The 25,831-nt window shown below is 44.4% G+C and overlaps 7 protein-coding genes across 10 annotated transcripts in view; 5 read left to right on the top strand and 2 right to left on the bottom strand.

The window, feature by feature from the left end:
- LOC128301868 (putative mediator of RNA polymerase II transcription subunit 12) overlaps positions 1-1,126 on the top strand; it is an 89,340-nt gene extending 88,214 nt beyond the window's left edge. For all 4 annotated transcript variants that reach the window (XM_053038524.1, XM_053038523.1, XM_053038522.1 and 1 more), the window contains one exon: positions 42-1,126. In XM_053038524.1, coding sequence (XP_052894484.1) covers positions 42-128 — 87 coding nt within the window. In that variant the 3' untranslated portion in view covers positions 129-1,126. The remainder of the gene's footprint in view (positions 1-41) is intronic.
- Positions 1,127-9,975: 8,849 nt separating this feature from the next.
- Positions 9,976-11,792, bottom strand: LOC128303359 (protein phosphatase inhibitor 2). Its single transcript, XM_053040290.1, has 4 exons — positions 11,459-11,792; positions 10,944-11,168; positions 10,714-10,875; positions 9,976-10,643 (listed from the first exon to the last, which is right to left on the bottom strand). Exons 2-4 carry the CDS (start codon positions 11,039-11,041, stop codon positions 10,208-10,210), a joined length of 696 nt encoding a protein of 231 aa, XP_052896250.1. The 5' UTR covers positions 11,042-11,168; positions 11,459-11,792; the 3' UTR covers positions 9,976-10,207.
- A 987-nt stretch (positions 11,793-12,779) lies between these two features.
- Positions 12,780-15,564, top strand: LOC128303073 (xylosyltransferase oxt-like). The gene is made up of 5 exons (XM_053039927.1): positions 12,780-12,856; positions 12,926-13,068; positions 13,120-13,280; positions 13,351-14,727; positions 15,526-15,564. The coding sequence occupies exons 1-5, from the start codon at positions 12,780-12,782 to the stop codon at positions 15,562-15,564; spliced, it is 1,797 nt and encodes a 598-aa protein (XP_052895887.1).
- On the top strand, positions 15,440-18,973 carry LOC128300403 (xylosyltransferase oxt). Its single transcript, XM_053036441.1, has 5 exons — positions 15,440-15,521; positions 15,628-16,512; positions 16,579-16,721; positions 16,777-16,937; positions 17,007-18,973. The coding sequence occupies exons 2-5, from the start codon at positions 15,881-15,883 to the stop codon at positions 18,879-18,881; spliced, it is 2,811 nt and encodes a 936-aa protein (XP_052892401.1). The 5' UTR covers positions 15,440-15,521; positions 15,628-15,880; the 3' UTR covers positions 18,882-18,973.
- A 31-nt stretch (positions 18,974-19,004) lies between these two features.
- On the bottom strand, positions 19,005-20,417 carry LOC128300404 (elongator complex protein 5). The gene is made up of 3 exons (XM_053036443.1): positions 20,182-20,417; positions 19,574-20,126; positions 19,005-19,504 (listed from the first exon to the last, which is right to left on the bottom strand). Exons 1-3 carry the CDS (start codon positions 20,282-20,284, stop codon positions 19,408-19,410), a joined length of 753 nt encoding a protein of 250 aa, XP_052892403.1. The 5' UTR covers positions 20,285-20,417; the 3' UTR covers positions 19,005-19,407.
- Positions 20,418-20,680: 263 nt separating this feature from the next.
- Positions 20,681-21,436, top strand: LOC128303700 (iron-sulfur cluster assembly scaffold protein IscU). Its single transcript, XM_053040749.1, has one exon. It carries the CDS (start codon positions 20,798-20,800, stop codon positions 21,248-21,250), a length of 453 nt encoding a protein of 150 aa, XP_052896709.1. The 5' UTR covers positions 20,681-20,797; the 3' UTR covers positions 21,251-21,436.
- Positions 21,437-22,088: 652 nt separating this feature from the next.
- On the top strand, positions 22,089-25,787 carry LOC128301242 (protein ecdysoneless). Its single transcript, XM_053037623.1, has 2 exons — positions 22,089-22,693; positions 22,760-25,787. Exons 1-2 carry the CDS (start codon positions 22,423-22,425, stop codon positions 24,625-24,627), a joined length of 2,139 nt encoding a protein of 712 aa, XP_052893583.1. The 5' UTR covers positions 22,089-22,422; the 3' UTR covers positions 24,628-25,787.
- Positions 25,788-25,831: the final 44 nt, after the last annotated feature.

The following is a 25,831-nucleotide window of genomic DNA, read 5'->3' as shown; positions in this document are numbered from 1 at the left end:
ATTTGTTTTATTTTGTTTTTATCTATCTCTCTTATCTTCAGGATTATGCCGACTTCTTTGCGAAGAATGCACTGAACAACACGTACCCCGGCTATCGGGCCCCACCTGGAACGCAACATCACTCCTAAGCCGATGGTAACACACTCGTGATGTGCAGCATGACGTATCATCTCATCGCATCGAATAGCAGCAAAGGAGCAAAAGTAAAACAATGCGCTGTTAGCGTTAGTGTATTGGGACGTGCCACAATTGGAAACTAAAGCAAAAGCATCCTCAAAAGCTAGGGACAAAACGTGTTGGTACTGAGTTGCTCAAGAGAGAGAGAGAGTTGCTTCAATCAAAAAAAGTATTTACCAGATGTGCGAAAAATAAGTTCAAAAAGCGTTTAATTAAACTATTTCGCCTGCTTAGCGTTAATCATCTAAAACAAACAGGGCACACGTCCACAATAAAACGAAACAAAACATCACGTCACTCAACAAAACACAAGAAAACATTTTCGAAAACCACACTAAACGAAACCAAAGCAAATAGTAAGCGAAGACACAACAAAACACACCTTATACAGTTAAGATTTGCGGACAAGGAAGCAGACGAGCTAATAATAATTATCATTACCTTAACTTTTGTATCGCCAGGAGCTTAAGCAGGCTGCGCAAAGCTACTAGATTTGATTCGTTTATCGTTTATCGTTACATTAAGCAGCAGAAGATGATGCGCGTTGAGAATGGGCGCATCAGTTGCGCGGTGGCTTTGATCTTCCTGTGCCTTATCGCGTGCTTCCTGTTCTCCGTTTCTATGTGTGTTTTAATTTGGTTCAAGTATCAACCGAACGCAAATCTGCGTACGTGAGAGGGGCATAGCGCGGTAAAAGCAAAACATTTATTAAATGTGTTATTCCCCTGTTTATTTACTTCTGTTCCACTAATCCGCTTGTAACTTACAGCTTATCGCTTGAGGATGCAAAAGAAACTGAACAAAACACGAATAGTGTATAGTGTATTACGCTTGTTTTACTACGACAGCAAAACCAATGAATGCCTGTAAGCGCTTAACGCTTATGCTTGTGATGTTTTCAAAACGAAACGTACATTAATAAAGGCTTATATTCGTTACAGTACAGTAAGCTCAAACGCCTTTTGTTCGAAGGGGCGTTGGGTTGGGTACACACACACACACGAGATTGATAAGATTACGGCAACAGACAAATAATAGGGGTTGGGTACACATCAAAGCGAAAATTAACGCACCAGGTGTTCGGGGCAACGGCTCATTAAAATGGGCAGCCCATCTCGTTTGATTTTTTTCCCCCCGTTCACACAATGATGACCACGAGATAACGAGGGATGAATATGAGACACCCATAATCCGGCGGTAGGACCACACAGCAAGAGACTGCAACACGTTCACCGCGTGCATCGGGTTGCAATGGGTTAAGAGTAATTATTAATCAAATTTTAAATATATTACGAGATTTTAACGGCTTCAATCGATCGAGCAGAAGATTGAACGGACTGAGAAAAAAGGAGGAGAAAACACAGGGAACCGAGTAATTGCGAGGCCACACATGCAAAAATTATGGTACATCTGTGTATGTTTTCTTTTCTTCTTTGTCGTGTGTTTTTTTCCTTCCCCAAACCACCCACAAAAAGCGCATACCAGTTGCACCGGCACGCGAGGGAAAAGCCGTTTATTATTTATTTATTTATGCGACCCGCACCGACACCATTGTTTGTTTTACGATAGACGCATCAGCGCATATCCTGTGCTGTGTCCCACTCGTCCCGCCCGCTTCTCTGTTCTCTCTCTCTCTCTCTCGCAAAAACGAAAATCCACCTCGGTACGGAAGCTTTTGGGAAAGGATTTCACGAAACCACATTGTTACAGATTGCAAATCTGTTCGAAAAACGGATGCAACGCAAAAGAAATCTACCATTTTGATTGTTTTATTTTGTGTGGGGTGTGGAGGTGGGGTTGGGTAGTGCTATCGGTTGCTATCGCAGATAATGGTTGAAGCATTAAACCAGGCACCAGGCAACCAGAGACCCTTTAATTTGACACCCTTTAAATAAACGGAAGCTGCCGGGGGAATGAAGCTGCCGCTTTCATAACAATGCTTGAAGGATTTGTCCCGGGATTGTTTTTCGTTGTCCAAACATGTACATGGTGGATGGTGGACACAGAGTGAACCCCGGAGGAGGTTGCCTCCTTCCGCTGCTGTCAATTTTCGCAACGTTGCCCTCGTGTCGTTATTATACATTGTTTCAAATTATTAAAATTACTACTCGCAAATAGCCGCGACCCGGTGCCGGTGCGACCCATAATGACAAATAAGCGTTGACATCCCAAACCGTACAAATTGAAACGGACGCACCGTTCCGGGTCAACGAATCCTGGCGTCGGTGTGTTAACGAAAGTCAAAAGACTGACCACCGGCAGGTCCAAAAAAGCAGCGCAGCGCGTGCATAATATATCTATGGGTGTCGTAAATTTGCACTTATTGTTGATTAATTTGATACGGGGATGGAACCGAAGCGAATACCCCTTTCTCCTACTTCTTCCTCGTTCGCTCGTTGCCCGCTGCCCACATTGCAGGAAGTGGACGGAATTTGTTAGACACACCCGGAACGGATGGGTCCGGGGATAATAATAAAAAGATGACAATAATCATTATTCAAACGCATGATACGGCTGGCCGATGTGAAATCAGACACATATGCTTAATTCATAGTTTCCGCTTTATCAACAAACTTAGTCCAATTAAAATTTCTCCCTCCATCCCACACCCCACCCCAACAGAGCCCATCCATCCCACAAAGCCACAAATGAGTTTTACCCACGGCCCACGTGGGAACTAGGAACAGACCGTGCGGAGGGTTTTACGTATTTTTTGCGGATACTTTCATTGGTTTGTTGGCCACTAGCCCACAGCACGACCTCATATATCCTATGTGGGCTCTAACCACAAAATTACACTTCAACCCGGTCCGGGCTATCCAATTTTAATAAACCATATTTTTATACCAGCCCACACTCATTATCGGCTTTGGGTTTGAGGTGCTTTATTGCACTGTTTCAAACCCATCATGGTTCGCTTGGGTTGGTTTTTGTTTCGCTCCTTGGCGAGAAACCATACGGTGATGTAATGAAAGAAACATTTTTTACATCGTTTTTGTTTCAGATTTCCATCACAGGTTCAGCGTGTTTGGTAAGTATGTGAAGCAGTTTGCTGTCGTATTTACCATTCGACGACTCCGATTTTTGTTCTTAATTGAAATTTTACAATAATCAAGAGAGCTTGCTAGCCTCAGATGATAAATTTAAGAAACTTCACCGTGTCTGGAAAATAGAGTTCGTAGAACTCACATACTATAAGCTTATCCAGGCCAGGATTTAATCCTGCAATATTGTTGTAGCTCCTTTTATCCACCAGACACAGAAAAATAACATGCATTACAGTGTAACGAGGCAACTTACTATTAACATTAGATCTTATGGCCACGTTAAATAAGGGTAATGTCCGAATAGTTGATCTCGTGAAGTAATTCGTCCGACAGAACACAATTGAGTGTCAATTTTTTATTATTCTTATTTGATTTTAACTAATTTAATAGTTCCGATCCTCTACCAATTCGACATTTGTAGTTCCTCTAATACTTGAGATTTTGAGGACTAACCAAAACTAATATTAAAGGCCAGATATTCACAAGGAAAATTCATCACATACTTTAAAAAATCTTAAATGATATAGTACAGTTGGTATCATTAATACGATTTTCTACAATATTAAGTTACTTAAATCTATCACAATCACAATAAATCTCGTGTTTCTTTTAAGCGGTGTGGGCTGACCATCTCAAGCATTGTGGGCTACAATATGAAATAATGGTAGTATCATCTAAAGACACACAAAAACCAACACCCTTACACCCTTTGTTTCTAATTAAAACATCACGAGTGTCTGCCCTTTTGGTTCACCAAAAAAAAAACACTCAAACGAACCCAGCATAAATTCGCTTAACATGAATTAAGACGACCATTGTGCATATATACCCTCGTGTGCCTAACAGAACCATCATTTTCAACTGGTTTGTTCCGCTCGACACATACAAAAACCAAAATCAGCAACAGCGAGGGCGACAAAAACACTCCCCAAAACAGCCGGGGAAAAAAAGCATCTATTGCAACTCTATAATAAAATCATCGAAATCATCTGCGTACATAACATGGGTTCGTATCCTTGTTTTTTTCTTCTTTCGCCCATCGGCGTTCTGTTATTTGTTGTGTATTTTTACCCACCCATTTGTGCGCAAACCGGTTCGACGAAGCAAAGGACAAAGTAACAACATTACGAAGTGACAGACGGGCCCACGGCGTGCGTGCCGAATTTGCACACGGCGGCAGAAACAAAAATGGTCCACTCGCCCCCACTTGTTTCTCGCCACGCAGCCGAACTACGGGTGGGGGCAGAAAAAATAAACATATTCATCAGCAAATAAATATCAAATCGAGATTTCGCTTTTTGTCCCCCATGTTTCGTGTTTGTCCCCACGCGCAATAGTGAAGCGAATGTAAAAACAGCTTTCCATATTACCGGTACCTTTTTTTCTCGTTTTCATATTTTCTTTTTGCAGTTGCATTACATTTACGTTTTCCGATTTTTAAATGTTGCCCCACAACAACAAAAAAAGCGAACGACGAAATAGAAAATAAAACCAACCGCGTAGTAACCATTGGTTTATTTTGCAGGACAAAAAAAAGCAGGCTACATGCTTGGTAGCCACATTTTGAATGTGCACCAATTTATTACATTGTAAAACACTCGTCAACGCACCGTAATAACAACAACCGCTGGCAGTGCCGTTGGGAGAGTTCTGGTACAGTACGCTTCCGGTTGAATTCACCCGAACACCTACCCGTGGACCCAGAGATGGTCGAAATAGTGAAGTGAAAGTTTACCTAAAGCTGCCGACTCTTTTGTTCGCCACTGCAACCTCCCTTCGCTTTTGGCACAGCGTTGGTTGCAGTGCCGAACAAAAGCGGTGGATACAATTACGACGACGACAAAGTAAGAATAAAACGGACAATTCAATGCCGTATCGCTCAGCGATTGGTTGGTTGGTGGTGCTAATTTATATGCCTGTAAACAACTGATGACCGTTGGCACGTGATGGGTAAACAGATAGGTGAATTAATTTTTACACTCATCAACATGCAGAGTGCGGAAAGTTCCGAATGCGTCCACCATAAAGAGTTGTAAACCGTGTTTTGCACCACCATTTCCGTACTGTTGCTTTTTGTCCCAACAGCGCCTAAAATATTTATTTCCGAACTTTGAAGCAAAAATAAAACCCAACCATTTTTTCCTCTCTTTCTCTCTCTCTCTCCAGAGTAAATGGGACATTAAAAATGCCATGATATCACATTTGAGTTTTACCCACTATTCACCATGGGGGAATCAATTTTCCGCCCATTCGTTTTTATGCCAAACGTGTTCCTTCCCCCCTTTTTTGGTTTTGCTGCATACGCGAAAACCCATTGGCCATCGAAAGGGGAACGACGCAAGCGATACTTTTGTTTATTAAATTAATACACGATACAGTGCACTGTTACTCTTCCTCGCACGTTGGCCGATTTGTTCAACACCTGCACACCGCCCTTCACGGTATGACGAATGCGTTCAATCCTTACCCACCGTACGGGGGCGGGGACGGGTTAAAATATATCATTACAAAGCCTCCCCTCAATAAAAAAAACAATCCGAAACAAAAACACCCAAAGACACCACGGTGTTGTGTCGCTGGTAATGATAGAGGAATTTATTTTAACGATAATGAGTCGTCACTGCTTTCCGCATGTATGAGCACCCCGCTACGCTACATCTGGCGGGTGCAGTCGAGCGGAACGGACACTCAACCGATCCAGGCGTCGCACGCCGGGCGGCATGATTTAGTGCACGGCGTTCCATAATGCAAACTGGGCGGCACAAGCAAAATAATCCCATCCCCACCGTTGCACAATCAGATGAGTGAATACAACAACATCATTAATGCAGTAACGTCTCCCTCCCCCGCGTGTTTCTGCCCCTGCGGCCAATCCGGGATATCCGACCGGTTGACGATATCCGGACGCGCCCGGGAGTGGGAGGAAAAAAAGTACCGATCGTGCTACGAAACGAAACATCGAAATCAATTAGTTCGACAATTTCAGCAGGATTATTTTTACATTCACATGTTTATCTTGTTCCGGGACGTAGGTATTAAAATGCGTCCGAGAGTTTAACGAGAGGAGAGAAAAAAGCAGCGCCCATCCACATACATCGCCGTATTCGAATATTTCAATTTGCACCGCCGCCAATTTTCCCACCAATCAGTCGCAGCAGTTGTTGTGCCTACAATGGACCTAAAAAATAAAAACAAAAGGCATTATTATATGTAGACACAGAGCGAAAGCCATCCACCGACCATATTATTCAATTCACGATTTTAATTTATTCAAGAAATTCCTTTAACTCGTTCTCTTTCGTTTTGTCTCTCATCGCATCCACTCTATTGCTTTTTTACTGGCGCCACAAACAATATAGTATTCTTTGATTATATTGCTAATTGTTTCAATCCAATCGCAAACTATATGCATATTGATTCGATACTATTATCATTATTCAACCTACACTTTCCTTACATTTCTCTTTACCCATTTTATTAATCTCTCGTACATGGGATCGTCGCAAAACGGATTTAAAATCGGGAACAAAATTTAAAACATTTCCTCACTATTTTGGCCCAAGCAAACGGATCGTCAAGGGTGCAGTATGCTACACACGCAGCCACCAACAAAAAAAAATAGGAAGGTAAAACTACGCATTATCACTACCACGCAGCTTGAAATCAACAATCTTATGCGGTAATGGTTTGTTTAAATAATTAAATCTCACTCCATTCTTTCTCACTCTTGCGAAGAAAACTATTAATAATACATTACAAACTCATGTAGGATGCGGGGAGGTGGTGTGTGCTACCGGAAAAAAAGCTAAAACTAATCTATACTAAACGCTACGCAAGTTTGATTTTCTGTTCTTCTTTTCTAACGTTCATCCATCTACATCAAAATGGTTGGAATTGTTCGAACTTCGTTTTTTTTTTCTTCAATTTGCTATTTAACATTCGAAAAATAAATACATTTCTTTTAGTTAATGTTGTATTGGGGGTTTACATTCCCCCAGGCCAATGTAAAGCATACTAATACCTTTTTTGTGGCAAAATGAATCTGCAGTTATGCTTGCGGTGGCCGAGTTTAGAGCTTAAAACACTACCAGCAAGTCGAACTTGAACTGAATTTTTTTAAACTTTAAACAGCTTCTTCTTTTTTGTTTTGATTAGCTTCACCTTTTGAGACATTAAAATTATCCAAAAATAGTCAAATTTGACATGCAATTTAATTGAGATGTTGCGCTAGTTTTAAAATAACAGATCATGTTCTTTTGTTTTCCTAATGAGTAAAAACAGCCGCATAATAACGTTTAACCATACACTCCATTGCTTGGGTAGCAAACTACACTTTTCCTGCTTTTTTAAGCCAGTTTTTCCTGGTTTGATTTTTGATTATCTTATTACAAGGTGGTTGTTGGTTGGCATTATTTTCATCCAAATGCCCAATTGTCAACCATGTTTCAGTGTTTGTTTTCCATTTGCGGGTTTCGACCGAGTACCGATTCGCAGTTGAAAGGTATTATATTGCTTAATTTAATTGGGTTTTACGATTAGTTTTCTCTTCCTTTATCTTCATCTTTACTACTTAATTCCTTTTTTCGGTTGATTGAATTTTGGGAAACGTTTTCTAAATTTGTTTTTTTTTTCCCTCCAATGTTTGGTTTCACAATTTTGATTCCAATTTTTACCGGTACTACTAGCGAACGCCAATACGCGCCAATCATTATTAAGCAAATGAAGTTGTAAAATTATTGTTCTCTACATTAAGCGCCTATGGTTTACCAGCACCACGACAACCGGGTGTTGGTTGTGGTGGTATTTTAGTTAGTTTCTATCATTTATTCGCCGGTCCTCAGTACAAACACGTCTGTGTTGTCCGCGTTCATTCATTAAATCCCCCGCTCCATAAACACACACTGATTGATTGATTGTGCAGCAATCGGTTTCTTACCCATATCGCACACTACACAACTGCACACCTGTCCCCGTCGTACTATAGGCCGGATAAGAGATCGCTCAAAACAATGACTACTAGCACACACGATGGCGGATGTTACAAGCGGCGGAAGCAGTGGTGCATGAGCAGCAACAAGCGGCAAACCCGTTTGTGCACCGGCGTTCCTTTGAAAACCAGCCCGTTCCTATTCCCATTCTACCCACGGGTGCAGCTAGATAAAAAAACCACAGAATGTTACCAAACAGCATCGCGACACACCTGGTAGCACTGGGTTTCGTTGGTAGCAAAAGGTTCACAAGAGCGAAGGTAACAACATGGTAATGGAGGTATTTGGGTTAGTGGTTCGATTTTGGTGATGGAGGTAAACGAAAACAGAACACTCCTCCTGACTAACTTATCGGACGCGTACCTTCGCTTCGCATGCGTTACAAATCTAATCTTAGTTAGTCGTAAAATCGTATGCTTATGCATCATATTTAGAGATGGTTCTTAGCAGAAAGAAACATAATAAAAATGAACCATTGGTGCGAGGTTATTTACAACTAAATCCGAATTCGGTTACGGTGTGGACTTTCGAGTGCCGTTGTCTGGGGACCATTCAACTCTGTAACACTACTAAACTAATCCGTTCTCACCTCCCTAGCGGCTAACCAATTCTATCTACCGTTCTTCATCGCTTTTAATCGAATTCTAATCGAAAGTTAAAAAAGAACAATTCATAAATATTCTCTTCCTATCGATCTACCTAGCTAAATTCTCACTCACAAGAACGGAAACACCTACTCAGTTACCCTATTCAACCGGAAGGAAAGGAACTGATCGAACCTGTCGCACACCGGCACAGTGCTGCTGCTGCGTACCTAAATATTTCTTTTCAGCAGATAAAACAGTAACGTAAAGCAAACGATGAAGAATATCATCAAACAGATCGACACTATCATTATCAGTGCGATAACCGAGCTACGTGGGCTTTCAAAGTCGGAACTTTCCTCGAGTCTGATTGCACTCGACACTTGTGTTTACGGCGTTAAAGAGTACACGATACACGAAACAGAATTGCGTGCCAACAACAGAATTTACAGAAAAAACACCCCACACACACACACACACATACACACACATACACATAAGGGCAAAATTAATGTAGGGTGCATCAATAACAACACGCAATAGTGCGCAACAAAGAGAACAAGAAGAGAAAAAATGGGAAAATTTTGGAAAAAAAGAAAAAAGAGAATAAAACCAGATTAAAACCAGATCGAAACAGGTAGCAGAACAGTTACAAACGGGGAAAACTCCAAACAATAGCCCTTCTGGTAGCTGAAATCTAAACAAACTGGTACACAGATAAGGGAAATGTGTTTCGAAATCGTTGATTGTTGGCGACATTTTTGTTCGTTTTAGGACGTATATTAGATACCTGCACAACAATTGCTGTATTTTTTCCCACATTGTTCGATTGCTTACATTTGCCCTAACACACCTGCGCTAGATCAGATGTGAGTCACACACCTTGCCGGGGACTCATCAAACTAACGGCTAAACTAGCTGCTTCTAGTTGCTGTAAAGCAATACGGACACACACACCAGCACAGATACACCCCTTGTATCCTTGTAACGCCTACAAGAAAGGCAAAAACAGCAAAACAAGACAAAATACAGTAAAACGAAGTGGACAAGTTTTTCTCTATTCCCAGCGCGTTCTGCGTCGGTGTAACCTTGTAACAGCTCAAAAAATGGCAGATTGGCAGTCTTAGGACCTTGATTTTTTGTATCACCCCACGACGTTGCATAGCATGTATTAATGCGTGTTTGTTTGTGTGTATGCGTGTGTGTGTGTGTCTATATGGACAATCGTACGGTTTGTAAAAAACCGGACCCACCGGAAACGGCGGTGTGCACGCGATCCGGCTGTGGAAGCGTAAATGTTTCCATCCGTGACAATGGGTGCCACCCATTCATTCGTCCTCCTCCTCCACCTTCTGCCCCGCTCGACCAACACGGTACCAACACGGTTGACGATACTTACACACACACACGCCTAAACAATTTCCTCCATACCTGGTTTTAATCGTGCGGTCGGACTTTCGGCGGAGCCAACCTTATTCGCCCGGTTGCTTGCATTTCGATCGGATTCCTCTTCCTCGATCTCCATTCTCGTTTCGCCCTTACCGGCAGGTGTGCTGGATGACCCTTCTGTAGCAGCTGGGCGCGTATTGTTCGAACTTGGCTCGTCGTCCGCTTTGTTTGGATCATCATCGGCCTGCTCTTCCTCCTCCTCCTCGTCGTCCTCTTCGATAAGTTTGCGGGCCAGCTTAACTGCCTCGAACTCGTTATAGTGTGCTTTGCGGCGTCGTTCGAATTCTAGCTTACGCTTTTTCTGCTCCTCCGTGAGTTCTTCTTCTTCCTCCTCGTCGTCATCGTCCAGCTCCTCCTCGGATACGGCATCACTGCGAGCGTCTGCTGCAACGCGTAATCTAAAACATTGCGATGTGGGACCAATCTCAATGTGGGTGCGGTTCTCCAAATGCCAACCATACATCATACCTTTCCGCGAGTACTTCTGCGTCCAGTTGATCGACGTCGGCCGCTTCCACGTAGTTGAAGGGAGTTTTCGGTTCGTCCACCTTCATGTGACCGTAATCTTTATCCGGCGGATGGTACGTCTGTAGCACGTTCAGCTCATCAAATTTGGCACTTTTCCTATGCCTAAAAACGAAGGTTGTATCAGCATATTACCGTTCTCCTTAACTCACCAACCAGCACATCCTACTTACACCGATGATGCCGCCGAATGTTTGTCGAAGCTGCTCGAGGATTTGAGGATACCCTTGCAGGGCTTTTTCGCATCCGGTGAGTCCGAACTGAAGGACATTTTGCGTACTCTTGTTTCTCCGCTAATTTTGACGGCTACTTTACGGCAAGGTCAAATGTTAGGAAATGTGTTACATACACACAGACCAGGGCATACGATTGTTCGTACTGCAGTAGAGCAAAGCGATCTGGAATAGCAAAACAAAAACGTGATCAGTGAGGGTGGAACAAAGCGGATACATCGAATAATCTCATAAACCATTTCCTGTACGGTGGGGTCAATCGATTAGACAGCGCACAGCAAAAGTAACGCGTGATTAACGGCAAACATCGTTTGTTTGCGGAACAGTTAGCGGACACACATTCCTTTATCATCACATCATAACAATCGAAATCACCCCGCGTACCGTGGCCGGAACCACCCTGGATGGCTATGAGACGAGCATGGAAAGAACAGTAAACGGAACCGGATGCTTACCTAGCTTTGTAACGTGCTCTAATCCAATGTGTCCTTCACTGTCCGCCCTGTCGCACGATACGATAGAATAATCCGATTTGTTGTCCCGAGCGGAAGATTACGTCTTAATTTTAAGTTTTCGGCAACTGCACGCACTATGCCCGTGAGCTGTGTTTGCGAATGTTTGGCGAATGAAGGTAGGGCGGTGGCAAGCGAATGAAACTTTACCCGATTCTCCGTGCCTTTGCCGGAGAGTGGTGCGTTCGGCAAATATACAACCTACGAACCGTAGCGAAAAGATACCGTAGAAAATGCTTTTGTTTTTGTCGCGAAAAATTCAACTTTTCTGCACTGATAATTTTACCGAATACCAAGATGTGTACAAGGCGACAGCCGCAGGTTTGAGCATTCTGGAGAGCTTGACAGCTCGCCATTTGACAGCCTACACGTTTGACAGTGGGACCGCCCGCGGTCATACCCAGCAGTTGCATTCTACTCGATTTCTCAATGCAATCCGCTCGATTGAACGGTTCTATTTTTTTCTAAGTAGATACATATTTTAGTAAAATACATTTCTACAATACAAACAGACTGGACAAATAGTTCAATAAACAAAAGTGTAGCTACCATTCCGGCTTTTCGTTTCAGTACAACTGCAATAGAGAAACTACTATGAAGTAGGGGAAACAATGCACAATTTTCAAATATTTTAAACCAGCGCCCCAATGGACCCGAAGTGAGTCTTCAGCATACGAAGATATTCTATCATTGACGATCACGAACACGCACGCACTGTACGAAACAGCTCTTTGGAATACACCGGTCTCGAACTACTGATTTATTTACACAGCTGCGTCTCGCATCTGCTCAACAGGTAACTCGTTTTACTCACAATTTAAAACCGCAGTCTTAACCATACCTTCAATGGTTACGTTTCGTAACGATGGCTCCAGTTTTTAATCGTTTTATCAGTTTTAGGTGTATCATTTGCGCGATAGTTCTCACAAGTTCCGTGATAATTTTGCTAAGAAATTCGCATCTTTTCGATTGGTCGGTTCCAGCTAATCCCGATGCTTCCTCAATCCGAACGCTTACCAGTTCGAATGGGACAAAGCATGAGTTACCTTGCGACGTTTCAGACCCACAAGCAATCGATGCCATCACACGTGCCGTTAGTGATGAGTGTAAAATTAAGATAGCAAATGCCGCTTGCAAGAATGCCGAGGGTAAACTTACGCCGCGATCGATCGGGCATTACTGTCCACGGGGAGGTTTCGTACCGCATCGACTGGTGGGATGTTATCCAGGCAAAATCTTAACCTACAACTCCACGATTACAAAAATGCCCGACAATACTCCGAAACGCTGTGTTGATTTTTGCACCCAGCGTAATTTTCGCTTTGCGATGGTTCAAAAAGGGTAAAAAAGTTAATTCAACAGGCATTATTTTTTGCTCATATTTTTCAATCCAACCAACATTGTTTGTAGACATTTTTGCTACTGTGAAGACGAAAAACCGACTTCGAAGGAAAAACTCAACGATTTCATGTGTAGCTTTCCTTGTCCTGGAAATCCCGCACTGAACTGTGGAGGAGCGTTTGAAGCTTTAGTATACGAAACGGGTCTTGCAAGTAAGTGTGTCAACAGTGACGTTATGCTCAGCTGATTGAATCCCATTGCAGAACACCCAATACAACCGATTAAGCTGTACCCGAGCCCGAAGGATAAACCGGTTCGAGTCGCGTTTCTTCTGATATTTCACAAAAGAAATCTTCGACAAGTACACCGTTTGATTCGTGCTATTTACGACAAGAGCCACTATTACTACATTCATGTCGATCCAGTAAGTAATCGGTAGTGTTCAGACACTTTCTTTCTTTTGTTCTTCGACTTAAACATTTTATCTTTTGTAGAAGCAACACTATCTTTACCGCGAGCTTCTGAAACTGGAGAACGATTTCCCCAATATCTACGTTGCTCGTCAGCGACACTCCATCACCTGGGGATGCTTTACGCAGCTGCAGGCCCTACTGGCATCTATGCAGGACATTCTCACCATGTGGAATCCCGATTATATATTGAACATGAGCGAAAGTGATTTTCCAGTCAAACCGGTAGCAAAGTTGACCGAATTTCTAACTGCCAATCGGGGACGAAATTTCCTGCAAATGCAATCCGTCGTTTCGGTGGACAAATTTATTAATGAGTCGGGATATAGTAAGAACTTTCTGGAGTGTGATAATCGGATGTGGATTATCGGCAATCGACAACTACCGAGCGGTATAGTGACGAACGGTGGAAGTGATTGGTTTTGTCTGTCGCGAGAATTTATTCAGTACGTACTAGACGACCGGCACGACCTAGTGGCCGATGTTATGCGCATTATGGAACATACGGTTTTTGGAACGGAAAATTTTTTCCATCAAGTGCTGCCAAATTCGCCTTTCTGTCAAACGCTCTACAGCAGTGGTTTGCGCTTAATTAGCTGGGCTTACGGCGTTGGTTGTTCGGTAGCGCGAACGATCGAATGGACCGGTTGCAGTCCACTCATCATACGGCGAGACAGTTGGCCAGATATACAGAGCAACATCGCTGACGTGATCTACGCCGTTCGAAAGTTTAATCCTATCTTTGATCAAACGGTTATTCTCATGGTGGAAGAGTACGCATTTGGCAGGTATCCGTCAAATGTGCCGAACTTGAACGCATACTGGGAAAATGTGTACCATCACGAAGATGAGATCCACGACCCGAGAACGAATGCCATTTTGAACGTTGCGTATGCTTTGCTGTACGTTACTGCTCAGAGCAACGGTTACGAGCACTACGAGGTAATGAAGATATTGGAACTAACGCACTACTTCAATCGGAATGCATTTCAAGGATTTCTGATTCGCCATTTAGCACTGGTGAACGATGAACGGTTGGAGCTGGAGGTTTTTGTTAAGCCCATACACAAGTTTATTCCCAGCTGGAACTTAGACGGCAAGCTGTTAAATGTAATGTTGGCGATTTCTAACGTCATTGACGTGGTCGAAAAAAGTCCACTCGACTTCGACCAGGTTCTATCGGCCAACAAGCGGCCTATGCTCATTTTTCACCTGCCACGAAACGGCATCCAATCCAAAACCATTATTAATCACACCGTCACCGTGGATTGGATCGATCCTTATGAGCAATCGGTGGTTGAAAATTACACGATCAATGATGATCCAGATAAATTCGATCGTCATTCACTTCAAAGCACGACACTGACCATTCCTCTCGTGGAAGGCGTTTGGCGTGCACAGGTAACTTTAAATGGAACCTTCATAGGAAAAGTCGATTTTATGGTTGCTTCTCACGAAGTCATCGCGTCGCCCCGATCAAGCGCAACTGTATCCGTTTGCATTCGACCTCGTGGTCTAGTTGAGTTGTTTAAACAAACCTCTTGCAATATGAAAAACAGTGATCACGTGCTACAGAAACATGCACACCTAGCCGCAAGCGTTCAAAATTCGTTCCACGTTGAGAGTACGTGCATTATTGGTGGGGAAAAAGATCCGGAACAATACAATTTCAAATCATTTGCTGACTGTTCTGCCACCTTGTGGAGCACGCTGGCACCGGACCCGAAAAGCGATGTACGCAATCGCATTAAGCAACGGACCTAGGTTATCCAAATTGGTATAAAAATCTTTTGTAATGGAGGTGTATTTTATTCTGAAAATAAACATACATTGGAGCATTTAGAAGCGTGTATGTTGAAAAGAATAACAAATGTTTCGCGCCTGATGAGTTTGCATGACAGCTAGTAAAAAAGTGAACCAACAATTTCAACACTAAAACGTCAACCTAGTCATCTGCTCAAGCTTGCTGTCAAAATGCTTTCCGTAGACCAACCTTCGCTCCGTAGACCACTACCCATTTCGTCAACAAACCGTGTTGTCAAAACAAGCATTCTTCTTCTGCTTGTTCTGCGTCTTGTTGCATTTGCTTTTGCCCTGTTTCTTGTGCTTTTCTGGCGGTTCTCCAATCTGGAGCAAGTCACGACGACGGTTCTTAATTAGATGTAATTTGATTCTTTACACCGACCCACGTAACCGTAGGTATCGTCCAAGTTCGGTGCACGCGTCACCACTTGCTAGCTGACACATTTGTTAACACATTTTCTATCGCCCATTATTTTTTTCTTTCGTTCACTGCAGCAGTGTTACCACAGCGGGGGCTAGAAGATAACCTTTCCCAAATCGGGCAGAGATCATGTGCACCATCGGAAGGTGAATGTATTGGTTGGAATATTGCTGCGTTACAGTTCGGTAGCATTCTTCGGTAGGAGATTCGGGTTCCAATGCACGCGGCTCCGGCTCAGATATCCACGTGTAGGTGTCGTTTTGCTACAGATATAGAACTCGCTCACCGTCCGTAGCGCTGCTGGTGCTCGGTGCGGCTTGGCAGTGCAACATGCAAAAGTTCCCGCTGCGCCTACTATGGCGCTACAAGGTGTTCGTGCTGATCGGGTTTATGATCGTGGCCGCACAGATATTTCTAGCGTACAAGCTCCTGTGCATGCCACTGACGGGTAACGAAACCACGGAGGAACGGGATCTAAGCAGGCGGCTGTACGAGAAGTATGTGCAAAAATCCTCCACCGGCGCAGATGGACTGAACCTGTCCATGGGCGGGATCGAGAAACGAACGGCCGATGGAACGGGACGGCATGGACGAGATGTTAAGGAGAGCAATCCGAACCAGCACGTGCTAAGGTTGGACGAGCTCGACTTTGTGCCACCGTGTGAGCTGACACGGAAGGAAACCGTATCCGCCATCCACCGAGCCAAGAGCCAGTCGTGTAAAGCGAAAATTGTGGAGGTAGCATGTGAAATTCAGGCCGGAAAATTCTACCCCCAACGGCTGCCGAACTACTGTCCGCGAGGTGATCATTCGCCAAATCGAGCACTTGGATGCTTCCGGGATGAGAAGAACTTCCGCATCCTGTCAGGATATTACTCCACCTTCAAGACGAACAATTCGCCGGAAAAGTGCATACGATTGTGTCTACAGTCAGGCTACCCGTTTGCGGGTGTACAGTATGGGTAAGCAACCATCGTGCAGATGTGCCTCGGAGAAATATGATTCTTATCAAATGGTTCCTTTTCCAGCTACGAATGCTTTTGTGGTGACGAGCTACCAAAAGCATCGGCCAAGCTTCCCGACTCTAGCTGCAATATCAAATGTCCCGGAGATCCTAAGCAAGCCTGCGGTGGCTATTTCGCAATCAACGTTTACGAAACTGGCATACGCAGTATGTATCACTTCGAGGGAAGTAGTACTTTTTAATAAGCTTCTCATTCTTTTAGAATTTGCCGCGCAAAGCACCGAAACGGTTCCGAAGCACGCAGACGAAACGGTGCGAATTGCATTTCTGCTCACACTGAACGGACGAGCCGTTCGGCAAGTACACCGGTTGCTGAAGGCACTATACAGTCCACGGCACTATTACTACATACATATCGATGCGGTAAGCATTAGACCGTTGTTTATAAGATGGCAATGGAACTGCAGACTCACATGGTTTCTTTTTACACAGCGCCAAGAGTATCTGTACCGCGAACTGTTGAAGCTAGAACCAAAGTTCCCCAATATCCGACTGGCGCGGAAACGGTTCTCTTCCATTTGGGGCGGTGCATCGTTGCTTCAGATGCTGTTGTCCTCCATGGAGCACCTGCTGTACGAAACGGACTGGCACTGGGATTTTGTGCTCAATCTAAGCGAAAGTGATTTCCCGCTCAAAACGGTCGACCAGCTGGTTACGTTTCTAACGGCCAACCGGGGACAAAACTTCGTACGCAACCATGGCCGGGAGGTCCAACGGTTCATACAGAAGCAGGGCCTGGACATGACGTTCGTTGAGTGTGACAATCGGATGTGGCGCATCGGCGATCGGACGCTCCCGGCCGGCATTACCATCGACGGTGGTAGCGATTGGGTGTGTTTGTCGCGCGACTTTGCACGCTACGTTACGGGCGAAGGTAACGCACACCGGGACGAACTGATACGCGGCCTTTTGCGTGTGTTCCAGTACACGATTCTACCGGCGGAATCGTTTTTCCACACGGCACTGCGTAACTCGCGCTTCTGTCACACCTACACGAACAATAATCTGCACATGACAAACTGGAAGCGTCAGCTCGGTTGCAAATGCCAATACCGCCACATCGTGGACTGGTGTGGCTGTAGTCCGAACGATTTCCGCACGGAGGACTGGGAACGGTTACAGGCCAGCCAGCACAAGAAGCTCTACTTTGCCCGTAAGTTTGAAGCGATGGTTAATCAAGCGATCGTGCTGCAGCTTGAGGAATGGATCTTTGGACCGTATCCGGCTGACTATCCGAATCTGCACTCGTACTGGCACAATGTGTACCATCACGAAGACACCGGATCGTCGGGTATTGGAGCATTGCTAAACGTAGCGCACAGTTTGCTCCGGGTGAATGGACGCACCAATCCGGTTCAGCTGTACGAACCACGCCAGATACGGGAAATTACGCACTATCTCGAGCGTGACACGTACCGTGGCTTTCTGGTACGTCACGAAGCAATAGCACTTGATGGGACGGAAAACCGGATCGAGCTCGAAACATGGATATCTCCAGTCGTAACGGCAAAGGTGACCCGAAACACACCGCTCGCTCGCCGTCTGATGCACCTCGAGGTCAGTACAGACTATGACGAGAAGGAACAATTGTCGCGCAACTTTCCGCGCATCATCGGTACGAACGCGGAACCGGCACTCATTTTCCGACTCGCTGCACCGCTCGAATCGGAACGGATAAAGGGAGCGAACGCGACCAACTATTCACTCACCGTCGAGTGGATCGATCCGCTAGGGACGATCGTTGCTTCTAGTCATTTTACGATCGAAGACAGCCCGAATGGACCACCGCATAGTTTTAACCATTTTTTGAAGGGAAGCAAACTTAAGCTACCGCTAGCGGAGGGCATATGGGGCGCACGGTTACTGCAGGGAAAGGTTTTACTCGGTGCAACACGATTTCTTGTTGTTGCAGCGACTTTTCATGAGGCTAGCGAACAAGCGGCCCATGGTGATGATCATGAGCGGCACACTCATCGACAGATTATACCATTACGCCGTGGATCGAATGGTGCCAATATGGCCACTAGCAAAATCCGGCCAAAGGATGGTAAACAAAGCTCGGTAGGACATTCTGGTGATCGTCATGATCGGAACGATCACTGGCAGGATGGCGATGAGCATCCATTGCAGCTCGACAAGCTGGTGGGGCAGTTTTTTGCCATCCGAGAAACCTGCGTGGTAGTCGCTTTCGGTAAAGAAAGAAAGCAACCGGGGCTACAATTTGACGATTGTAAATCAACTAGCTGGAGCAGCTTAGCAACGGATCCAAAGAGTGATATCTACGTCGAATCAGAGACGTCCAACTAGAAGCAGCCGAAAAAAGGCTAGATTAAGCCGGTTATAGTGCCATTGTTTTGTTTTGTGTTGATTGTTATATCCCATATCCTACTTTCTTAATGTTATATTCTCAATCCTTCCATACCAAAAGGAACGCAAGTGTTCTGCCCTGTCCAGCATGCTTTTTAAAATCAGTCAATTGCTTTTACGTGCACCACGTGCAGAAGGAGAAAAGATGAAATTCTTGATACGACAAAAAGAAACAGAAAAACGATACAGAATACGTGTTCATAAACAGTCCAAACTGCCAACTGAACGATGTGAATCCGCGGAACGAAGGTAGCTACTTGGTGATGTTCAATTAAAGGAAATTGGTATCTCTAGTTAGTAATTTAGCTCATTTTCAAATGTCGCTGTCGGAACAGCCTGTTTAGGACGTATCAAACTACCAAATTATCCCGTGCAGATACTACGCGTGAATAAAAGATCGATTAAAAACAAAAAAAACGTCTCGTTCTACCTGTCCTTAGCCTGGGATGGATGTATTTCACACACTTTATATCAACAAATCATCATCGGGGTCCTCCTCGTCGAGGTCGTCTTGGGCATCGGGATGATAAAGAATTTTACCGCCTTCCGGGAGAGTTTTGAAGCTGATGATCACACGAAAACAAATTGAGTTCAAAATTAATTCTTAATTTAAACGGCACGGAAACACTTACAATTCAAATGGTAACGTTAGAGCGTTCTTTGCAGCCACCTCTTCGTCTTTTAAGTCAATTTTGAATGTGCCTAGTGTGGCAGGATTCGGTGGAGGATCCACTTCCATCGCTCCGGAGTTCTGTTTACTTGAGGCGGATCGCTTTGTCTCAAGGATAGTGAACGATTCTTTCAGTGTATCGAACTCGTAGTACTTGTTGGTAACTCCTCCGGTGGGTTTCTTTATCAGCAGGGACAAATGTGTCCTATCCTCGAATGTGATCACCGTATCGGCCATATGCTCAACGTAGGGCAAAAGAAACGTTTCCTGCAGCTTTTTCTCCACGATCCACACGAAAACGTGCTCGATGGTGGAATTTTGCTTACACTGTGCGATATATTTGAATATTTGGCTAGGTTCACATCGTCGCTCTACGTTGGATAGGATGATTAACTGGAATTTAGACGACCCGTTCAGATGCTGTACTAGCTCAGCCGGACAGGCATTATCGCCATACTGTTCCTTCAGCCAACTGCTTATCACCGTGCTAGCGTTGGGTTCAAATCCGATTTTATCTAAAAAATGAATTGTAAGTTAACTTGAACCTGAGGAAGGTCTTTCAATATCTACCGGTTATGACGATGATTTTTTGTTGAGGTAAAGCCCTAGAGCTAAGCAATTCCGCTCGATTATACTGTGTACTGTTGCTACGCCGGGCAATCGTTACCGACATGTTGGTAATGGTTGAGGCACTTGTTTGTTATTAAAATATCACTTATTTCTTGAGTTTGCAGGAGACGAACACGATATTTGCCTTGTTTTTCTCCATTCAGCCCGTGGTAGTTTGACAGCTGTTTGTATGTAAACAATGTGATTTGTGCTTTAGATGAAAAGCGTGTCGATTTTATCAGCGAACGTGACCTGATAAATCTATGAATGACGAGCAGATAAAATGATTAGATGATTCTTCATTACGAGAACCGTCTGGTTTGGTGCTAAGTTAGCTCTATAACGAAATATTAACAGCCAGGCTTCAATTTTACTGGTTCAAACTTTTGAACCCTATCATGTACACGCTCGGTGAACGATCAGCAAGCGAACACCTGATTTTTGTTATTGTCAATCGTACTGCACCACAACGCAATTGTTTGTCGAGGAGCGTGGTTGATTGTGAAAGAAGTTGCGGTGAAAACTAGGCGTCGTGTCGTTTAAATTCGTTTGTGGTTCATAAAATCAATATAACATCATGTCTCTCCCACGCAATATCGGTGCACTGTTGAAGGTTTCCCGTGCGCACAGCGTACCTTGCGCCCTGTATCACCAGAACGTCTTGGAGCACTACGAAAACCCGCGAAACGTCGGTTCGCTTGATAAGAAGGACAAGAACGTCGGTACGGGCCTGGTCGGTGCCCCGGCCTGCGGTGATGTCATGAAGCTGCAGATTAAGGTGGATGAGAATGGCAAAATCATCGACGCCAAGTTCAAGACGTTCGGATGCGGTTCGGCCATCGCTTCGAGCTCTTTGGCCACGGAGTGGGTAAAGGGCAAGACATTGGATCAGGCGGGCCAGCTGAAAAATACGGACATCGCCAAGGAGTTGTCGCTGCCGCCGGTCAAACTGCACTGCTCGATGCTGGCAGAAGATGCAATAAAGGCAGCCCTTGAGGACTACAACAAGAAACAGAAGAAAGGCGAGTAAGCCCTTGCCGGGTCCATCATGCATTCGATCCGAGTGTACGACGGAAGGAGGTGTTGTATGATAAGAAATGCTATGTATTAGTTTGTATGTTTGGACTTTCTGTATGCTTAGTCAAGAAAACTCATATAAAGATGTTGAATAAGTAATGCAATGGTGTACTGTTTCTCATTCTACCGTCTGAAATGCACATGATGAACGATGTAAACAAATTAGCAATCGGGCACCGGTAATTTCATAGTGTTTACGTAACGATAGTTAGCATGATACGCGGTTTTCCGCAAAGTGCAAGCGGCGATGGAGCGTTACATACAGAACGATGAATAATGCTAAAATGTAGTCTACTATTTCGTAATGTTGAAAAAGAATGGAAAGTGCTAGATTGAAGCGCCCTAATATAACAAAAAGATCAAAATGATTCTATCTCATCAGAAAATGTATAAAATAACAACAGAGAAAATAGTGTTTCCTGGATGCAAAGTTTATAGCACAAACAATTTATTTTTCGAATAAAATTTGATTCAGGAACTTGCACACGTAGCGCAAACTCATAGCAAATTTAGATCTGAAAACTGAGTCTTCTACGTTATCAAACCTATTAAACATTCAATACTATAATACAAAATGATTGTATAATATGATATATGAATTCTTAGCTTCAGTTCAAACGGCAAATACCTAAAATTATACCAATCAACGTTTTTATTTCGCTCCTTGTGTAAAATGCATGAAACGCCCCTTCAAATCAAAGTGTTCAATCCGCTGGTCTACACAAACGCTGCGCTCCGAACTGTCAAATCGGAAAAGGCGGTTTGTGCAAAACAAATCGTGCAAACACACCTCGAAGCGCATAATTTAGCTTTAAATTTACATAAAATGCTTGTAGTAAAATTGCATTAATCTCACAGAATAAGCGTAAAGTTCCTTGTGCTCGCTGTAAATAAACCCTACCGTTACCGGGTTAACCGACCGTTTAACCAACTCTGTGTCATAGTTTTGTAGAAGGGGAAGGCTCTTTGTGTTCGTCCCTTCATTTGCCCCACGGTAATATCGATTGAATCCGCACAGGGAAGGGCAAACACCTTGTCGGGGCGAAGGCTAACCAGGTGAGGAAGGCTAGTTGTTTGCTGGATATAGTAGCAGCGCATAAGCAGTGTTAACCGCTGATCGAAACGATGTCGCATCGTGAAATACTGCAGTCGATTCGGGAGGACGACTTCGTCGAATATTTCCTATTTCCCGCCCGTCCATCCGACCCTGTCGATGTGGAGCTGGAGAATAGTGAAAACCCGCTGGAGCCACTCCTTCTGGAGGTAAATCGGTTGGCGGACGCATTCTGCCAGCGGTACATCTGGCATCGTGATTCGTTTCGGGTGGTTCCAAGGCTACTGAACGATTCGCGGATGCTGATCGAAGCAGCCACGGGGGAGAACGGTTCAGCGAGCGGTAAGGCTGTTCGAATACTGAGAAAACGGTTCGGTAAAGTTGAACTTTGTACATTTCTATTTTTAGCGACACTACCATCTCATCTGTACGGGATTTCCCATGTCGGCGACAACATTCAAGATGAGTGGTTCATTGTCGCACTGTTGTTCCATCTGACTGAGCGTATCCCCGGGCTGGTGGCGCGTGTGGTGGATGCAGATGGAGAGTTCCTACTGATTGAAGCGGCCGAACACTTACCCCGTTGGGCAAATCCCGAAAGCTGCGAGGGAAAAGTTTTTATCTGCGATGGAACGCTGCGGCTAGTGGGATCGAATGAAGCTAACGAAGCGCAAGAATCTTTAGAGGTGAAGGATGCGCTCGAAGTGCTTAGAGGAACGGAGGGGATGAAATATTGCGTCAGCGAAGAGGTGGATCAATGCATACGCGAAAGGATTCAGGGTTTCCCGGATGAAGTTCCGGAGCATCAGCACCGTGCAACGGTTAATGTGCCCGTTGGAGTAGCGGCGGTTTTACGTGAAAATCCCCAGCTCGTGGCACCGGCAGTGTTGGCATTCTGCGGTCGAGATCCAATTGATCTGAAAGCGTGCCGTGCCATGCGATATTTTCCACCGGAGAATTGTGTGAACGTTAGTGTTACGTTCACGAAATGTTTGTATGCAATGCTTGCCCAGAGCCGCTACCTTCCGGACCGGAGAACCGGCTGGACCATCCCACTGTCTACCGATCCGGAGTATAAAGCGCATATGCTGGGCGTGAAACTGGCCTGCGGGTTCGAGATCTTAGCGTCACAGGCAAAATCCTCCCGCACCGACTGGGAAACGGACAAAGGTTGGAAGAGTTACTACGAATCGCTCAAAGCAAAAGGATACTTCCGTGATAATATAGAGGGATCGCAAGAGCACACGAAACTGCTCACCATCGCGCGCGAGTATTACGTGGACAACCGGGATTCGATGCGTACCACACCGAAGATCGGCGAAGAAATTGTTTCGATTCTGAAACGTAATGAATGGGATGTGGAGGAGCTGCGCAAAGAGGGTCTAGAGTTGCCACCGGCGGACAGTGACGATTGGATGAACATTTCACCTGAAGAGCTAGATCAACTGCTTACCAAGCGGTATGGGGCCAAGAAGCTTTTCTCGTTGAATGGTAACACGAACGCGGCAGAAACGTTTACCTCAATGGTTAGCGATTTCCTGGACCAGAAGAGTGAATTTGATGGCGTTGTTGTGGAGGAAGCAGACGAGAAGGCGGCCAAGGCAGTATTGGCTAAGCTCGATCTGGGAGCACTAAAATCACCCTCGAAACCGAAACGCACCAAAAGTAAAAACGCACACGATCGACAGACGAAAACGACACAGCAGCACAACAAACTCAAGTCATCATCGGACACGATGGCACAGGAATCACCGTTCCATCAGTCGGCAACGGTCGAGTTTGATGCGGGTGCCTTTGGAATGCACGTGCGAAATATGCTCGATTTGCTCATACCCGAGGATCGGTGGGATTCGTCCGACGAGTCGGAAATGAGTGACTACAGCCAGGATGAGTACGATCGGAACATTGAGGAAATGTCACCGACGCGAACGCATCGTGCCGTACAGAGCGAACTGAAGACGTACATGGATCATATGGATCGCGAACTTGCCGGCACTACGATTGGGAAGAGCTTTGAAACTGCCATCGATGATGAAGATGGGCCTGATGGTAAACCTTCCGCTTCGGCAGACTCGACCGCTGGTGATGATTTCGATGACATAGAGTCATTCAAACCGGTCAACATCGATATGAACACGCTGAAGAATATGATGGAAAGCTACCAGTCGCAGATCGGTGGTCCCGGTCCGGCGGCCAATCTACTCGGCTCGATGGGAGTACAGATCTCGAAAGCTTCCAAGCCAGAGAAAGGAAGCACACAGCAGACTGATGTCTAATGCCATTTAACTTTCGCTCAAGCCATGTTTAATGGGTGTGTCATCGTAAAGGTACTTCTCCCCTAGTATGACCATGTGTGGTGCGTCCTAATAATGCTTACATCACTGTCTCTCCTTTGTGCCAGTTAGGTGAATGTTTTTCTTTTGGTAAAACATTCCTCCGCTTTATAGCCTTTAAGGATTCACCTTACCACACCCGAAACACACCCTTGTGTCTACCCGTTGCGTCCAATATGCTAAAGTGCATTTTAATCATTATTAATAGAAGGGCAATTAATTAAGGGTAATTAGTGTTTTTTTGGTTTTAATGCGGATAGAATCCGTGAACCGTGTTTTTATCTCGCTAAGCGTACGCATATCCTTCCTACTTTTAAGTGAATTCGAGTTTGTAATTCGCATCCAAAACAAATCTCCTCTTTCCCTTCCAATAGATAAATCTGCATCTGGTACAGTATATGCAACCGAATCAGTTAGATAGATATGGAACAGAGTTTAGCCGAGATTAGTGTTGAATATCCGGAGAAGAACGTGAAGTTGAAGATGGGGGGAATTTAAAGGATGAACATGTTGGTGCTGAATCGTAATTGAACGTACAAAACTGTTAATGGAACAGAAGAGATAGCAGCTTTATCTAATAGGATGCGATTATTTTGTATACCACTCATTTTATGTATCAGAATAGTAATACGGTGTCAACCTAGCTGCCGAAATAGGTTGTTATCCCCGTCAGAAATTAAATCACCCTCTAAGCTGTAACGTACACTACTTACCGTACTGCTGACGGAACAAAAACAGAGTATAATGATATTACTTCCCTCAACGGCACACTGCATGATTCTTATTCAAGTTTGTACTCCTGAAGGTATGCAATCATACATGCTTTAAATCGTCACTTTCCTCAAGATGGCTTAAAAGTGTCAAAATCGATTCCAAACAAAATATGACCCAAAAATTAGCGATTGCATACATCCAGGCGTTTCGGACCGAACAGGTTCCCGTCGTGGTGAAGTAATACATTCAAAAGCAGACGAATGTATGCTTGTATGCGAATAAGCCAAACTTACATCATCAAACAGTCTCCATTAGACATGAAACACGAATTTTGTACGTCTACACATGCAGCGGAAAGTAATAAAACATTATGCCATACGCTCCCCGTACATAATATTAAAAACATTCATTTCTTTATTACATTAAGTTATTA

Source organism: Anopheles moucheti, chromosome 3, assembly GCF_943734755.1.
Source record: "Anopheles moucheti chromosome 3, idAnoMoucSN_F20_07, whole genome shotgun sequence".
NCBI classification, from domain to species: domain Eukaryota; kingdom Metazoa; phylum Arthropoda; class Insecta; order Diptera; family Culicidae; genus Anopheles; species Anopheles moucheti.
Note: the sequence above shows the minus strand (reverse complement) of the source record. Positions and strands in the feature narration are given on the sequence as shown.

What these genes read in the sequence shown, in the direction of transcription:
- LOC128303359 (XM_053040290.1), bottom strand. Translation starts at nt 11,041, where the DNA reads ATGTCCTTCAGTTCGGACTCACCGGATGCGAAAAAGCCCTGCAAGGGT. An exon ending in CATTCGGCGGCATCATCGGT is followed by an intron (nt 10,876 to 10,943) that starts GTAAGTAGGATG and finishes CTTCGTTTTTAG; the next exon opens with GCATAGGAAAAGTGCCAAAT. An exon ending in GCAGAAGTACTCGCGGAAAG is followed by an intron (nt 10,644 to 10,713) that starts GTATGATGTATG and finishes GCAATGTTTTAG; the next exon opens with ATTACGCGTTGCAGCAGACG.
- LOC128303073 (XM_053039927.1), top strand. Translation starts at nt 12,780, where the DNA reads ATGCCCGACAATACTCCGAAACGCTGTGTTGATTTTTGCACCCAGCGT. An exon ending in TTTGCGATGGTTCAAAAAGG is followed by an intron (nt 12,857 to 12,925) that starts GTAAAAAAGTTA and finishes CATTGTTTGTAG; the next exon opens with ACATTTTTGCTACTGTGAAG. An exon ending in ACTACATTCATGTCGATCCA is followed by an intron (nt 13,281 to 13,350) that starts GTAAGTAATCGG and finishes TATCTTTTGTAG; the next exon opens with AAGCAACACTATCTTTACCG.
- LOC128300403 (XM_053036441.1), top strand. Translation starts at nt 15,881, where the DNA reads ATGCAAAAGTTCCCGCTGCGCCTACTATGGCGCTACAAGGTGTTCGTG. An exon ending in TTACGAAACTGGCATACGCA is followed by an intron (nt 16,722 to 16,776) that starts GTATGTATCACT and finishes TCATTCTTTTAG; the next exon opens with AATTTGCCGCGCAAAGCACC. An exon ending in ACTACATACATATCGATGCG is followed by an intron (nt 16,938 to 17,006) that starts GTAAGCATTAGA and finishes CTTTTTACACAG; the next exon opens with CGCCAAGAGTATCTGTACCG.
- LOC128300404 (XM_053036443.1), bottom strand. Translation starts at nt 20,284, where the DNA reads ATGTCGGTAACGATTGCCCGGCGTAGCAACAGTACACAGTATAATCGA. An exon ending in AAAAATCATCGTCATAACCG is followed by an intron (nt 20,127 to 20,181) that starts GTAGATATTGAA and finishes TTCATTTTTTAG; the next exon opens with ATAAAATCGGATTTGAACCC. An exon ending in CTAACGTTACCATTTGAATT is followed by an intron (nt 19,505 to 19,573) that starts GTAAGTGTTTCC and finishes TGTGATCATCAG; the next exon opens with CTTCAAAACTCTCCCGGAAG.
- LOC128303700 (XM_053040749.1), top strand. Translation starts at nt 20,798, where the DNA reads ATGTCTCTCCCACGCAATATCGGTGCACTGTTGAAGGTTTCCCGTGCG.
- LOC128301242 (XM_053037623.1), top strand. Translation starts at nt 22,423, where the DNA reads ATGTCGCATCGTGAAATACTGCAGTCGATTCGGGAGGACGACTTCGTC. An exon ending in GGAGAACGGTTCAGCGAGCG is followed by an intron (nt 22,694 to 22,759) that starts GTAAGGCTGTTC and finishes TTCTATTTTTAG; the next exon opens with CGACACTACCATCTCATCTG.